Raw genomic sequence first — 15,285 nt, 5'->3', positions numbered from 1 at the left:
CTACCAGGACTGACTCTGTGAGTGTTGGAAATGTAAAGGTAGATGCTTTGTAACAAAAGGAGGGGAATGGTTAATTTTGCAGTCCAGGAGCGGAGGTCCCTGGGACCATCAAGGGAGTGGAGCGGAGTACGGGACCCTAGTCAGAGAAGCAGTGATGGCAGAGACGATGACGTGGAGAGAGAGAGCAGCTGGGGACTCTGGACTCGGAGGGAGAAAGCTGTGCTGATGGCTGGGGGGCAGGCTTGTGGGGTGAACCCTTTGGTTGTTTAATGATACAGAGAGGGGATTGTAATCATTGCAATGAAATGAAATACTATAGGATGAATGTAAAGCTAATGTTGCCCTATGTATAAACTATCACATAATTCACAAAAACTTAGAGAAAAAAAAAAAGTAAAGAAAAAATGGTCTGTATAAACTATCACATAATTCACAAAAACTTAGAGGAAAAAAAAAAACTAAAGAAAAAATGGTCACCAAATTACTTAGCTAAAATGATTTAAAATTATTTCTAGGAGAAGAATGAACCGGTATTTAGGGATAACCAGTATATTTACCTTACCATTAAAATTTCTTTTGATTTTTCATGAATTTAAATGTATAGTTGTTGTTTGTGGTTGTTAAGTGCCGTTGAGTTGGTTCCAACTCATAGCGACAATGTAGAGAGTTTTCAAGGAATGGCTGATAGGTTTGAAACCCACTTTGCAGTTCAAACGAACAAACCTTGCAGTCCAGTGTTTATCTTGCAGTGACACATTTAAATAGTATCAAATGAAAAAAGAACCTCTAAAATTGAAATAATAATTTTTTTTTTTACCCTCCACCATTAAAGAAGTGAGTGTGGTGTAACCTCTCATTTGTATATCAAGTTGGGTGGGGTTTTTTGTTTGTTTGTTTTCAGCTTTGGTTCACTAATATTAAATTTACAAAGAAAAACTTGTTTAAGTTTATATTAGCCATTTCCCTTTGCTTGCTGTATAGTGGTTGTGTCTGAAGTATCATGGTATCCTCTTTTTGGTAAGGCACTGTCAATATCTGAGTGGCTTCAAAAAGTATGGGGGAAATTGAAATGAAAAGATCAGGAAATTTTCCATGAACTTTTTGAAGCCCCCTTACATACCAAATGCCTGGAGTTTTATTTTCTGGCATAAGGTTTGGAATACTGGTCTGACACGGTAGTATAAGCACTGGACTGCTAATCACAAGACTGGCAGTTCAAACCTACCAGCCACTCCTCAGAAACTATACAGGGTCACTATGAGTTGAACTGACTCAGCAACACTTAACAAAGCATGTTTTTAACCTCTACTGGAATATGGTGATTGTTAGTGTTGAGTGCCATTGTCGACTCCAACTCATAACAACCCTATGCACAACGGAACAAAACACTGCCCCGGCCTGTGCCATCCTCAGAATTGCTGCTGCCATTATATCAGTCCATCTTGTTGAGGGGTCCTCCTCTTTTTTGCTGATCCTCCAGTTTTAGCAAGGAGGATGTCCTTCTCCAAGGGCTGGTCTGGCCTGGAACATGGTACAGTAACACAAATAGCCTTCTTATCTCTTTGGCTTAATGGTTTTAAAACTACCCACAAGTTTGGATCTTGAAATTACTGAAATGGTTCCAACCAGCCTCTTTTATCAAATGAAACACTAGGAAACATTAGAATACCTGTACACCTGAAACTATTATGTATGTGTCAAATTTTTCTTAGATATAGAAGGAGAATTTAGTGGAAAATTCCATTTTTCCACAAACTTTTTGATGTCCCTTGTAAAATACATATGTACATATTATGTTGTCATGTAAATGTATTTCTTATTATGGGTTACAATCAAAATTATCTGAGAAACATTTGCTTTAGATAGAGCCCCCTATCTATGTGTCTTTGGGTTGATCTGGGATCTTAATGCAGAGGTTAAGACTGGAGGTTTTAAGACATTGTTTCTACTACCCCTTTAATACATTTCTCCAGATTGCTAACTGAAAAAATACTTGTCTTTTCAGCAAAATATGCATATTCCTCAAATAGAATTTATCTCTATATTTTATAACTATTTCATTTTTATACACTAGATTAGTTCTGCTGAATCATTGGTTTTTGCATTTAAAAAAAAATGTTTTTGGTGAAAGTATACACAGCAAATAGGTTCCCATTTATCTATTTTTATATAAATTGTCACATTGATTACAATTTTCACAATGTGTCTGCATTCTCATTCTCATTATCTCCTTTCTGTTTGTTCTGTTTCCATTAGTCTAGTTCCCTGCCCCTCTTTTCACTTTTGCATCTTTTCTTAGAGTCAGCGTTAACAATTTGGTCTCATGTAATTGATTGTTTAAGGAACCTTTTTCCTGCCAAAATTTATAACATCATTCATAGGCCAGACAGAATTATCAACTTAAAAATTAGCAAATATATTTGGTCAAACATTTAACTCATGTGCATTGTGGGTTAATGCGCTGGACTTCAAGGTTACTTTGAACACAGAGTAGGCAATTCGAGCTCACTAGCTGCTCCTCAGAAATCCTATACAGGGTCATTATGGATCGGAACCAACTTGACAGCACATAACGACAACAATGTTATGGCTGGAACTGTGGTTGCCTTGGCAGGGCCAGACCAATTGATTTCATGGGTCTTACATAGCCCGTGGGCTGGACATTCTGTACCCCTGGTTTAAGGCACCATATTACTCTCTGGTGATACTGTTTAAAATCATTGTTTTATCCAAGATTATCATGGCTGATGGACTCCTGGTGTGGCTTTGTGGGTCAATGCGCTAGACTGCAAGGTCAGTTTGAACTTGAAGGTCAGCAGTTCAAATTCACCAGTTCCTCAGAAACCCTACACAGGGTTGCTATGAGTTGGAACTGACTCGACAGCACTTAATATTGTGGCTGCTAACCTCAAGGTCAGCAGTTTAAAACTATCAGCCGATCTGCAGGAGAAAGATGAGGCTTTCTGCTCCTGTAAAGATTTACAGCCGCAGAGACCCTGTGCAGGGTCGCTATGAGTCAGAACTGACTCCATGGCACACCACCACCATCGCCATCATGGAAGCTCTGATGGTTAGGAAACCAGAGTTTACTATTTGTCTCAATTGCATGTTTTAGGAAGTTATTTTTGAGATCACTGGGATGATTCAGAGGAGAAACAGAGAAGGTCACAATTTAGGTACAGATTCTGACTCTATTGCTTAATAGTCATGGGATCTTGCAAAGTCACTTTTGAACCTGTTTTCTTCTTTACCAGATGAAAATGCTGATAGTGCTGTTAGTTAAATGGGCTGTGGAATATGAAAATAGCTTCTAAAACTATCAGCACTCACTTTTTTTTTTGTATTTTTTGTATATAAAGAAAAACATTCTTTATATGAGAGTATGGTCCCTTAAAATTGACTTTTAGCTTGTAAAATACATCAACTTCTCACTTGTTGACATAGTTAGGTTCCAAAGATAGGTCATTAATGCAAAAATTGGCATTAGGTAAAAATGGAGGACGGCCACATCAGATGACTACATGAGAGCTGACTACATCATTGCATAACTGCCAAAACCCTAAGGACCATGGCCCAGCCAAATGGACTCACTGCATACACCATTAATGTGCTAAATAATCAACAGATTTCTAATCTTTCATAACTAGGAAAATGTCAGACAACTAAATAGTCGGTGAGTGAGGAGTTGATGTATAATGTAGTCAGAGTAAAAAGTTACTCAATACTAACTTAGCCAATGCCAGGCACTTTACCTGTTGTTCTTCACTGCGTTCTTCACAATAACCCTATGAAGGCAGGCACTGCTGTTTTCACGGTCTTACAGATGATGAAAAGGAGCCTGGTGGTGTGTGCACTTACTAAGTGCTTGGCTGTAACCTTAAGATCAGCAGTTTGAACCTACCAGCTACTCCATGGGAGACATATGTGGCAGTCTGCTTCTGTAACGACTACAACCTTGGATACCCTATACGCTTAGGAGCTGAATTCAATCACATTTTTGGTACTTATTTTTTTATACTTGAAGTTCTGAGAAAAAGGTTTAAAAAGGTCGTATTTTAATCTTAATAACTTGGTAAGCTGAGAGAGGAGAGACAATGAAATGAAGTCACCTGTATCCCAGTTTAATTCGTGTGCATGCCCAAAAAGAGAATTGCAGAGGACATACTCCTACAGTGTTAATAATGTCCATCCCTGGATGGGAGGGCTACTTTGTCTAGTTTTTGGTTTTCCACACTTTTAAATGAGAGTGGAATGGGAGAAGGGGAAATGACATTTAAACATCTGACCCATAAACCTGTTAATCTTACCTTAAAAAGGCAAATGTTTAGCTCACTTTAGTATTTACTCTGACTGTTGAATGGTGTATTTATACCACTGAGTGATGAGCCATTTAAATGTCAAGGATAGTTTGTGTTGAACTCTATGGTACATAAAAGATGGACAAAGATATTTCATGATGAATTTCTAGCTGTGACCCATCTTGATAAACCACTTTCTCCCTGTCTTGTTATTCAGGTTTTCTTTATTATAAAAACTTTACTGTTGTATGTTTTACATGTCTTCCTTTCAGTACTGCTGAATTAGTTAACATTTTAAAGTTTGTGTTTCTTTCTTAATTTTATCTCTACATCCTGAAATTCTGGAGCTGCTTCATTGTACACGGTAAAAACTATGGTTTATGTTTCATTGATTATTGTTCTAAAGGCTCAAAATTTTGATATTTGCTAGTTGCATTACTGAGAGCATTTACACAAAGAACATACAGTTATTTCTTGGATCTTATTTACCTGTTGTTAAATGCTGTCAAGTCAATTCCGACTCATAGTGACACCCTGTGGGCAGCTGGGAAGTTTGAACCACAGATCTTTCAGTTCAGTCCAACCTTGTGGTCCAGTGCTTCTCTTACAGCAGCACACCAGGACTTCTATCTATAGTAAGTGAGAAAGAATCAGTCTCATAAGGATATTAGCTGTCCAGGTTTACTTTCTGAGGTACGTGCGTCAGTTCAGTAAACTTTTCTGCTATGATACTTGGGTAAAATCTAAGATTCTGATTAGGAGAAACAAACAATAAATGAATTTGTATTGACCACTTTATGAAATAAATTTTTATGTAATCTTATCATCTTTATTAAAAGAGGTTAAAAAACAACAAACACACAAACTTCCTTTGTTTAACACTATAAGACCTTTACATTTCAAGAGATTCTAAAGAAAGGTATGTGAAAGAAATATCTGAAGTTGAAATCCAAACACTTTTTCAGTGTGCAAATATGGAAATGTATTGTAAGTACAGTTTGTTTCTAATCATATCAGAGCTATGTTCTACAAGTAATGACAGATCTAAAAAATACAAAGTTACCTGTGTGCTGATGACCAGGAGCAGGCTTGCAGGGTATATCCTTTGGATGGTTGATGAGGCATGGAGCAGGGATTGTAGCCATGGCAATGAAACGATAGGATGAATGTAAAGCTAATGTTCTCCCGTGTAAACTATCACATAATTCACAATGAAACATTTTATATTATATATATATACACACACACACACACACACAAAGTTACACTGATCTGATCTTCATCTATGCTCTGGTATTCTTGCCTTCCCTGTAAAGTGGTGGTAGAAACAATAGACAAATTGGAGTTCTGGGATTTTTTCTAAGGTTAAATGCATTCTTACCTGGTACAAGAAAAAAACAGAAGATTTACTGAATGTATGATTGGTTTCCTGGTTAGCAATCTAAGTGTAATAACAAAGTTTCTATTTCTGACCCCTAAATAAGTGACTGAGTCTAAAGATCAGCTCATCTTGTGGAAATGTAATAAACATTCTAATAACAACATCTACAATTTGCTTTTCAAAAACTGACTTGTAGGAGGCCTGTTGAAATTGTAGCAGGACTTGCAGAGACAATATTTCTTCTGGGTGAAATGGGCAACTAGATTATTTCTATTAAAAGAGGAAGTGGTACAGAAATTAAGACTGCAATAATAAAAATCCTCTGTCCGTTTCTATTTTTTGAGATCCTTTGATCTTAGGAAATGGAGGGTGCTACCCCTACGCTCTCCTAGTCTGGAATTTCGATCTGGCTTGGAGACACTACTGCTTTTCCTATTCTTTGAGGTATCTGCATTTATCCAAGTGGATTGCACTACAGGCATGTGAGGAATAGATACCTTTGAACAAATGCATTGGTAAGGCTACCAAAGCAAGGAAAACGCAGCACAAAGGTAGCATTGCTTTTGAGGTACTCAATGGACGCTGAAAGCAGCAGACTCTGGGTTTGGAGTTTACACTGCGATTCACATTCATACTCCTGTGACTGAATCCTAGCAGGACAAGGACAGTACTGCATGCTGGGTAAGTGAAAAGAGTTTAAACAAATCTTTCTGAAGTGGTAAATAACAGCTCATTTAGAGACTGAGTAAAAAAAGAGAAAGAAGCATGTCAAAAGATGTTGAGGAAGGAAAGGCTCTTAATAACTTTTACCAGAGTCCATGTTTCTGCCCTCAGACAATGCCTTTTCAGCCTGTCCAGCACTTGCTGCCAGTCATGGTTTTCTGGAAAGCTTGTGGGCAGTTAGAGCCTAGTAAGTCTGGACTGCTGTCAATGGGAAATGGACTGCATTTTACCTATTACAAATTATTTTTTATATACAATGATTCAGATATCAGAATGCTCTTTTAAATATGCCTGTTTAGTAGATTGTAGGACAAAAATAAGACACTTGGAAAACAGCCTCAAAACTATAGGGCAAGGAAAACAGAAGAGTTAATTTAGTCAGAGCTTAGTGTAAACAGCAGCTAGTTTTTGTTGGCTTCACAAACTTTCATTAAATTGTTTTTCCCCAATACATGGATTCTAAACCCTCAAATGAAGGTTTTTTGCTTTAATAACCACATGGAGCTGCAGATCATATCACCTGTGCACACAAAGGGAAAAGTAGAAAAGTAAGACACTCCTATTGATCTTAATAGATTAATCTATATTTCTGCCAGAAAGTATTCCAGGTTAAATCACATCAAGAAAAATAGTAAGTGTTTAAATTGTCTACATTCAGGTAGAAGTTTTCTGGGACTTTAAGGAATACTGCTGCTAGTTGTTAGGAGCTTTAGTAGCATAGTGGTTACGAGTCGGGCTGACAATCTCAAGGTCAGCAGTTCGAAACCAGCGGTTCCGCAGGAGAAAGATGAGGCATTCTGCTCCTATAAAGGTTTACAGCCTCGGAAACCCTGTACAGGGTCACTATGATTCGGAACCAACTCCACGGTACTTACAACGACAATTGCTAGTTGTTAAGAGTGTCCTCCCCTCATTTCCTCTGAAAGAATATAAATAATGCATACTATCAGTGTAAAAGACTCTATACCATGTCTTGAGTATTATAGGAGCTTTTTGTGGCTTATGAGAAACAGATTTTTTTCATCCCTACCGAGGATAGACTTAGTAAACTAGACAACATCCCCATGACAAATTCAGTAATAGAATGAGAGGGTTCCGTGATTTTGTGTGACTGAAAAAAGCTACGTACACACTAAATTTTAGCCTTCACATGAAGAGAAAACAAGCACCGAGTTTCGCTCTGATTTCATTTAAGCAAATTGAGTGCACAAGTTTTATTTTACTTTTCTAACTAAAGACAGAGTCTGGTTCTAGTACTATTTTCCACAACAGATAATTCTCCAAACCACTGTTTTATTTAAAACTCAACCCCAAATCTCAACCCCATCCCATACTGTCCTTTAATATTTATAGAGAATTCTCAGAGCCAGCAAGTTAACTGAAACAAATGGTTTCAAGAGAAATAAACCCAACTTCTTATTGCTAGCTATTTTCTTTGTACTCAATCATTTCTTTTTCCGCCTATTATCAAGAGTCACAAACCAAAGATATTAAGAGTGTACTTAACATACTCAAATGTGGTCTTTACCATCTGTCTACTGTTGGCTCACAGGTATTTGCAAACACCATGCTTTGTGTATGGGTACAATATAAACTCCTTTCCACAAGGCAGTATGTTGCGAAACTGATGTCTCAACACCAGTAAAGTGATATAATTTCAGTCAAGCATTCAGAAGTTCATCATCTGAGTGTCCAATAGCATCTGGGTTTGAAAGTGGATCCAAGTCTGCAAACAGATTGAACCAGGCTGACATGTCTTGTTTACTATTGTTAGGAGCTATAAAAAAAAGAAAAGCACACACACATATTAAAAGAGTTGCAGCTTTATGAAATCACATTTTTGACTAGTAATTTTTAAATAGATACTACTTGGGAATAAAAAAATTTAAGACAAAATGACAAAAATGAACTATCAGTTATACCCGTTAAGGATAATTGTTTTTTAATGCTAATGAGCAGATTATGTTAAGAGTCTTGGTGTGGTGCTATAGGATAAGCACTGGATGTTAACCAAAAGGTTGGCAGTTCAAGCCCATCAGCCACTCCTTGAACACTCCATACAGGTCGCTATGAGTCATTCGATAGCACTCAGCAACAACAATGCAGATATATAGGGCTTTTCTAAGGTTCCTCGTGTTTTTAAGTCATGACAGGGTCCTCTGTGAAGTGTCTTGAATCAACAAAGGTGAAGGGAAGGCAGAAAAACACAGTATTCTCAGAAAAATGAAGAAAATTTATAAAAGACTTTCAGGTAGAGAAAGGCTGTGTGCTGGTGGCTAGGAGGCAGGCTTGCAGAATGTACCATTTGGTTGTTTAATGATTGTTTCCTGACATTTTGTGTACATCCCCCCCCCCAAAAAAAAAAGGGGGCTTGGGAGGAATAAAAGCAAATACTGCTGATGCATGGAAGATACTGTAATCATTGCAATGAAACGATGAGTGTAAAACCGATGTTCTCCCATGTAAAGTATCACTCAATTCACAATAAAAACTTAAAAACAAAAGACTTTGCAGTCCAGCATCAACCCACAGCTCAACACTACTGATTAGCAACAGCTTATAAATAAATTCACATCAAAAAGTCAAAACAAGACATTATATACCTCCTGCTGATAGAAGAAGACATTACCACCACTTATGAGACAGTCTTTACAAAAAAACGTCAGACCCAATATCATCATACCTGAAATACTGCTACTCGGTATGGTGGCCGCCACTAGCCACATCTGGTTCCTGACAATTTGTTATGTGACTAATCTGGTTTAAGATGTGCTATAATTTTTTTATATTGACAGTATGTTGAAATGATTATATTTTGATACATTGCTTCAAATAAAATATCTAAATTAAAAAAGACTTTCAGGTAAAGTTTTAAATGAAAAGTAGCTTCTGTTCCTACAAAGGATCCCATGCAAATTCAGTTTTTAAAATCTACATTAGAAAAGCAGTATTGTAAAAAACATTAGACTTAAGGGGGTTAAAAATTCTCCTTAATCCTACCACATTAACTCACACCCAGGAGCTGTCATGGTTTATGATTTTTTCTTTCTTTTCCACATGTACTCTTTTGTTTAGTTTTGTGTTTTGACTTTTAATTGTGAATTGAGTGAAGGTTTATAGACTAGATCATCAGTCCTAGTAATTACACACTTCGGGTGGTCACAATGACAGCTCCGCTGTGTACCATCAGTTAGCATTATTTACCTCATGTCACTTTTTTTTTACTCCCCTCACTCCACTTTTTTTTTTTTTTTAATTGGACACGTTCATGAGCACCAACTGTCTCCCTTCAGACTGCTTTTTAATTACAAGGGTGGATAAAACATTTTTAAATGTTGCTTAACAACAATTAAAAAGTGGAGTCTCGGTATGATGCTGTGAGATAAGCGCTGGACCTCAAGGTTGGTGGTTCAAACTCATCAGCCTCTCCTTGGAAACCCTATAAAGGGTCACTATGAGTCCGAAACAACAACAATAACAAAAACTGTTTTCAGTTTAGGGCAAGATGGCTGGGTAAGCAGCTAAATGCTCCTATCCCCCACCCCATCAAAAAATAAACAATGTGATGGAACCCACAGACTCAGAACTCTAGAAAATAGAGTTAACACCTTTTAAAAGAACACTGAAGCAAAAACAAGGTGACATTACATCGTAGGAAAATACATCTGTCATATGTGCTCCTCCCCTCTGTGGCAGCGAGGTCTGTGAGACTCAGTGCAGTCCGTAGTAAACTGAATTGTGTCCCCCCTTTGGCCCAGGGGTATGGGGGTCAGACTTAGATTTTCATATCCATCTGGGGACTGCCTCATGGACTAAGGAGGTGGGATCCTCTATGCCTGCAGTTTGTAACTTCCTTGAATATCTGGGAAGAATCAAGGCACAGGATTGAGGCAAATACGTTTCTAAATGCCAAAAAAGGGCTAGTGTGAACGTTTCTTGCAAAACTAGAACTTTAAAAGTGAAGTGCAGTTACTCAAGTGGCAGATTGTTGTTGTTGTTAAGTGCCGTTGAGTCAATCCCAACCCATACCGACCCTGTATAGGGTTTCCAAGAAGCAGCTGGTGAGCTTGAACCACCAACCTTGCAGTTCAAACGACTTCGCAGTCTGACATATTCCTTCACAAAATCATCTATTACTTAGGAAAGAGCACTTAGAACGAATTATTTTGGGACTCTGGAAGCAAATCAGATACTTAACCATGGAAACACTAATGATGGGATTAGCTGCTGATAGTACCCATGGGAATTATGTATGCACAGACTGGAGTCCTGCTGTAGCTGGACTGCAAGGTCAGCAATTCAAGCTCATCAGCCGCTCCTTGGAAACCCTATACAGGGTCGCTATGAGTGGGAAAGGACTCACCCATTCTTAAATCCCACAACAGAGCTGGAAACAACAGCCCATATTCCTACAGTGGTTGGCTGGAGCCAGGGCAAGCAGCAGTGCCCTCCCCATACCTGGGATTTGTGGTTGCACTTTATACAAAATGGTTAATCTGGTGGTGCGCAAAAAGGTAGGTTCAGAGAATTACAGAGATTTTAGCCCTTTTCCAACAGCTGCTTGCCCCTTATGGCTAACTCAAAGAGCCAGTGCACCCTCTTGTGGAATTCGTCAGGCTACTGACTACAGAGATAACAATTGAACTGTACACTACAAAAATTCGTGTGGAAAAGGCAATAATTAAGCAGTCCACTGCAGTCGACATCAAACAACAGCAATCCCGAAGCAGTGACGTATCAGATAGTTTGTTTTTTCCTTGAAGTACCAGAAAATCTTCAAAACACTAGGAGAACGTGTAGTCTGGATTAGAGTCCTTGATATCCACACACATTTTGGAGAGTTGTCTCCTCAATACTACAGAACATTGCTGAGAAGATGGACTATTACTTCAACAATTGGAGGTGAGTGGGAGAACAAATGAAATCCATGGGGAAAGAAAATGAAAATACAAGAGAGAGAATCTATAAAACCAGAAGTTGGTTTTTGAAAAAAATTCAATAAAATCAACAAACCTTTAGGTTAACAGAGAAACATGATGCAAATCAGAAATGAAACTGGGGACATTACAACCAACATAACAAATAAAAAGGATGATAACAGTACGAATGATTGTATCCCAGCAAATTAGATAGTTTAGATGAATTGATTCCTAGAAACATATTCTACCTAAAGTGACTAGAATCTCCACAGATTTTTATAACAAGTGAAGAGATTGAATCAAAACACTCCCAATAAAAAGTCCTAGGCCAGATGGTGTCACTGGGAAATCTTACTAAAACATTTAAAGTAGAATTGACAATTCTGCTCAAACTTTTCTAAAATATATAAGAGGAGGAAACACTGTTTAACTCATTGATGAGGCTAGCATTACCCTGTTACTAAAGACACACACACACAAAAAAAACTACAGAATAATATCCCTATAACTATAAATGTAAAAAACATGTTCAAGTGCCATTAGCTGCCAAAAGAACATGTTTCAGTATAATAAGAGGACATTTATGAAAAACCTACAGTAAACATCATACTGACTAGTCAAAGATTAAGAGCTTACCCCTTAAGATCAGGAAAAACACAAGCATGTCAGCACTGTTATTCAATATTGCACTGGAAGTCCAGCCAGTGCAGAAAGGCAAGAAAAAGAATCAAAAGGTATCCAAAACAGAGAAGAAGTCAAACTATCCTATTCACAGATAATATCCTACAGAAAATCCCAAAGATTCTACAAGAAAAATTCCAGAATTAAGACAATTTAGCAAAGTTGCCGGGAATAAGATCAACACACCAAAAGCAGTTTTGTTTCAACCTAACAAGCGATCTGAAAAGGAAATTAAGAAAGCAATTCCATTGACAATAACATCTCAATAAAATACCTAGGAATAAATTTAACCAAGAATGTGAAAGATGTATATAATGAAAAATATAAAACACTGCTGAAATTAAAGAAGACCTAAATAAAGGGAAAGTCAAGCGTCTGTGTTCATACACTGGAAGACTTACTAAGATGTCAATACTGCCCAAAGTTACCTATCAATTCAACATAATCCCTAACAAATCTCTAACAGCATACTTTACAGAAATAGAAAAGTCAGTTCTCAAATTCATACAGAATTGCAAAGGAGCCCTAAACAGTCAAAGCAATCTTGAAAAAGAGCAAAAAAGCAGCAATACTGACACTGTTTTCAAAACATACTATAAAGTGCTGACAACTGAGGGGCAGGCTTGCAGGGTACACGTCCTTTGGTTTGTTGATGATGCATGGAGGGTATTGTAACCATAGCAATGAAATAATATATGATAGGATGAATGTAAAGCTAATGTTCTCCCATGTAAACTATTACATAATTCACAATAAAACATTTTTTAAATACTATAAAGTATAGTAATCAAAACAGTCTGGTATTGGTAAAATGACAGACACACAGACCAATGGAATAAAATTGAGAGTACAAACAAACACATCTATAGTCAGATGATCTTTGACAAGTGTGTCAAGTCCACACAATGGGGAAAAAATAGTCTCCAATAAATAGAGATGGACAACTGGATTATCCACATGTAAAAGAATGAGGTTGGATTCATACCTTGTACCATATTCAAATATTTATTTAAAATAGATCAAGGGCCTAACTGTAAGAACTAAAACCATAAAACTCTTGGAAGAAAATGGGTATTGCTTTTGGATCTAGTTTTAAAAATGAATTCTTAGATACAACATAAAAAGCACAGTCAACAAAAGACAAACTTGATAAATTGGATGTAACAAAATGAAAAACTTGTTCATCAAAAGACTTTAGAACGATGTGAAGAGATAGCCTAAGGAAATAATTGAAGGGACCCATATGTCAGATTTGGGTTTAATGCTCAGAATACATAAAGAACTACAACTTGACAAAAAAAAGATAATGCAATTTAAAAAAATAGACAAAAGAAATTGAAAGAGATTTTATCGGAAAGCATATACAAACGGAATATAAATACATGAAAAGTTTATCATTAGCTATTAAGAAGATGAAAAGCAAAACCAATAAATGGCTATGATTTTTAAAGCAGACAAATAAATATGTATGAGGATGTGGAGAAATTAGATCATGTGTGCACTGCTGTCAGGAATATACATTGGTAAAGCTGCTGTGGAAAAGAGGCTGTTCCTCAAAGAATTACCCTATGACCCAGCAATTCTATTCCCAGAGACTTGAAAGCATTGACTCAGACAGACATGGACACCAATATTCACTATAGCACTATTCACTAAAATTTAATATTCACTATTAAAAACATTTACTAATGAAGATCAAAGAGCACAGCCTTCTGTATGGATTACATCTCACCACTGGACCAATAAACATTCTTACCAACGGAGAAAAGATTGAAGTCAAGGACTTCATTCCTCTTGGATCAACTATCAACACTCATGGAAGCAGCAGTCAAGAAACCAAATGACGTTTTGCATTAGGCAAATCTGCTGATAAGACCTTTTGAAAGTGTTTAAAAGCAAAGATGTCAACTTTGAGGATTAACGTGCGCCTGACCCAAGCCATGGTATTTTCAATAACCTCATATGCATGCAAAAGCTGGACAGTGAATAAGGAAGATTGTAGAAGAACTGATGCTTTTGAGTTATGGTGTTGGAGGAGAATATTGAAAGTGCCATGGGCTGCCAAAAGAACCAATAGATAGATCCATTTTGGAAGAAATGCAGCCAATGCTCCTTGCAGGCCATGATGGCCAAATATCGTCTCTCATACTTCGGACAAATTGTCAGGAGGGACCAATCGCTGGAGAAGGATATCATGTTTGGTAAGATGGAGGGTCAGAGAAAAAGGAAGACCCCCAACAAGATGAACTGGCCAAGTGGCACCATCAATGGGCTCAAGCGTGGCAACAGCAGTGAGATTGGCCCAGGATCAGGCAGTGTGCATAAGGTCACTATGAGTCGGTACCAACTCAATGGCACCTAACAACAACTATTCACCAAAACCAGAATGAAGAGCAGCTTAAATGTCCATCAACAAATGAATGGATAAACAAAATGTACACACACATAATGAATATTTACTTAGCTATAGGGACAAATGAAGTTCAGGTATGCTACGACATGAATGAACCTTGAAAACTTCATGCTGAGTAGTCAGACACAAAAGGACAAATACTAGGGGGCTTCCAAAAGTTCATGAAAAAATAGACTTAACAGTTATTATAATTTTCCAGAAGTAAACTATCAACAATCATTTCATTGTAATGATTACTTATAGTCCCCTCCATGCACCATCGGTTAACAGTATTTACCCCATTCCCCTTTTTTTATGTGCACGAAAGCACACAGGATCCCCACAGAGCAAACTCCCTTCCAAAACTGAGACTCAAGGGAAATACACGAGCAGGCATGTGGTCTGGCTGGTGACCACATTGGTAACCAATAAGGGGAAGAAGGGGAAAAAACAGCAATGAAGTTGGGACCTCAGTCCAACCACATTCAATAGACCCCTGTGAACCCAGGTGGAGACCTGGATGGCCAGCAGTACCATTACTATTCTTCTCCAACACCATAACTCAAATTCTACAGTCTTCCTTACTCACTGTCCAACTTTCACATGCATACGAGGGTTTGGGTCGGCACACTTTAGTCCTCAAACTAATATCTTTGCTCGAGAACACTTTCAAGAGGTCTTGTGCAGCAGATTTGCCTAATACAATACACCTTCTGATTTCTTGACTGCTGCTTCCATGAGTGTTGATGGTGTATCCAAGCACAGTGAAGTTTTTGACAATTTTGATCTTTTCTCCACTTATTAAAATGTTATATATTGGTCCAGTGGTGAGGATTTTTGTTTTGTTTACATTGAGGTGCAACCCATACCAAAAGCTGTGGTTTTTGATCT

At 37.5% G+C, this 15,285-nt stretch overlaps 1 protein-coding gene across 1 annotated transcript in view; it reads right to left on the bottom strand.

Annotated features, from left to right (window-relative positions):
• Positions 1-8,063: 8,063 nt before the first annotated feature.
• ICA1L (islet cell autoantigen 1,69kDa-like) overlaps positions 8,064-15,285 on the bottom strand; it is a 65,087-nt gene continuing 57,865 nt past the window's right edge. Inside the window, exon 11 of the mRNA XM_006862027.1 lies at positions 8,064-8,179. Coding sequence (XP_006862089.1) covers positions 8,064-8,179 — 116 coding nt within the window. The remainder of the gene's footprint in view (positions 8,180-15,285) is intronic.

This window comes from Chrysochloris asiatica, unplaced genomic scaffold (genome assembly GCF_000296735.1).
Source record: "Chrysochloris asiatica unplaced genomic scaffold, ChrAsi1.0 scaffold00045, whole genome shotgun sequence".
Classification (NCBI taxonomy): Eukaryota; Metazoa; Chordata; class Mammalia; order Afrosoricida; family Chrysochloridae; genus Chrysochloris; species Chrysochloris asiatica.
Note: the sequence above shows the minus strand (reverse complement) of the source record. Positions and strands in the feature narration are given on the sequence as shown.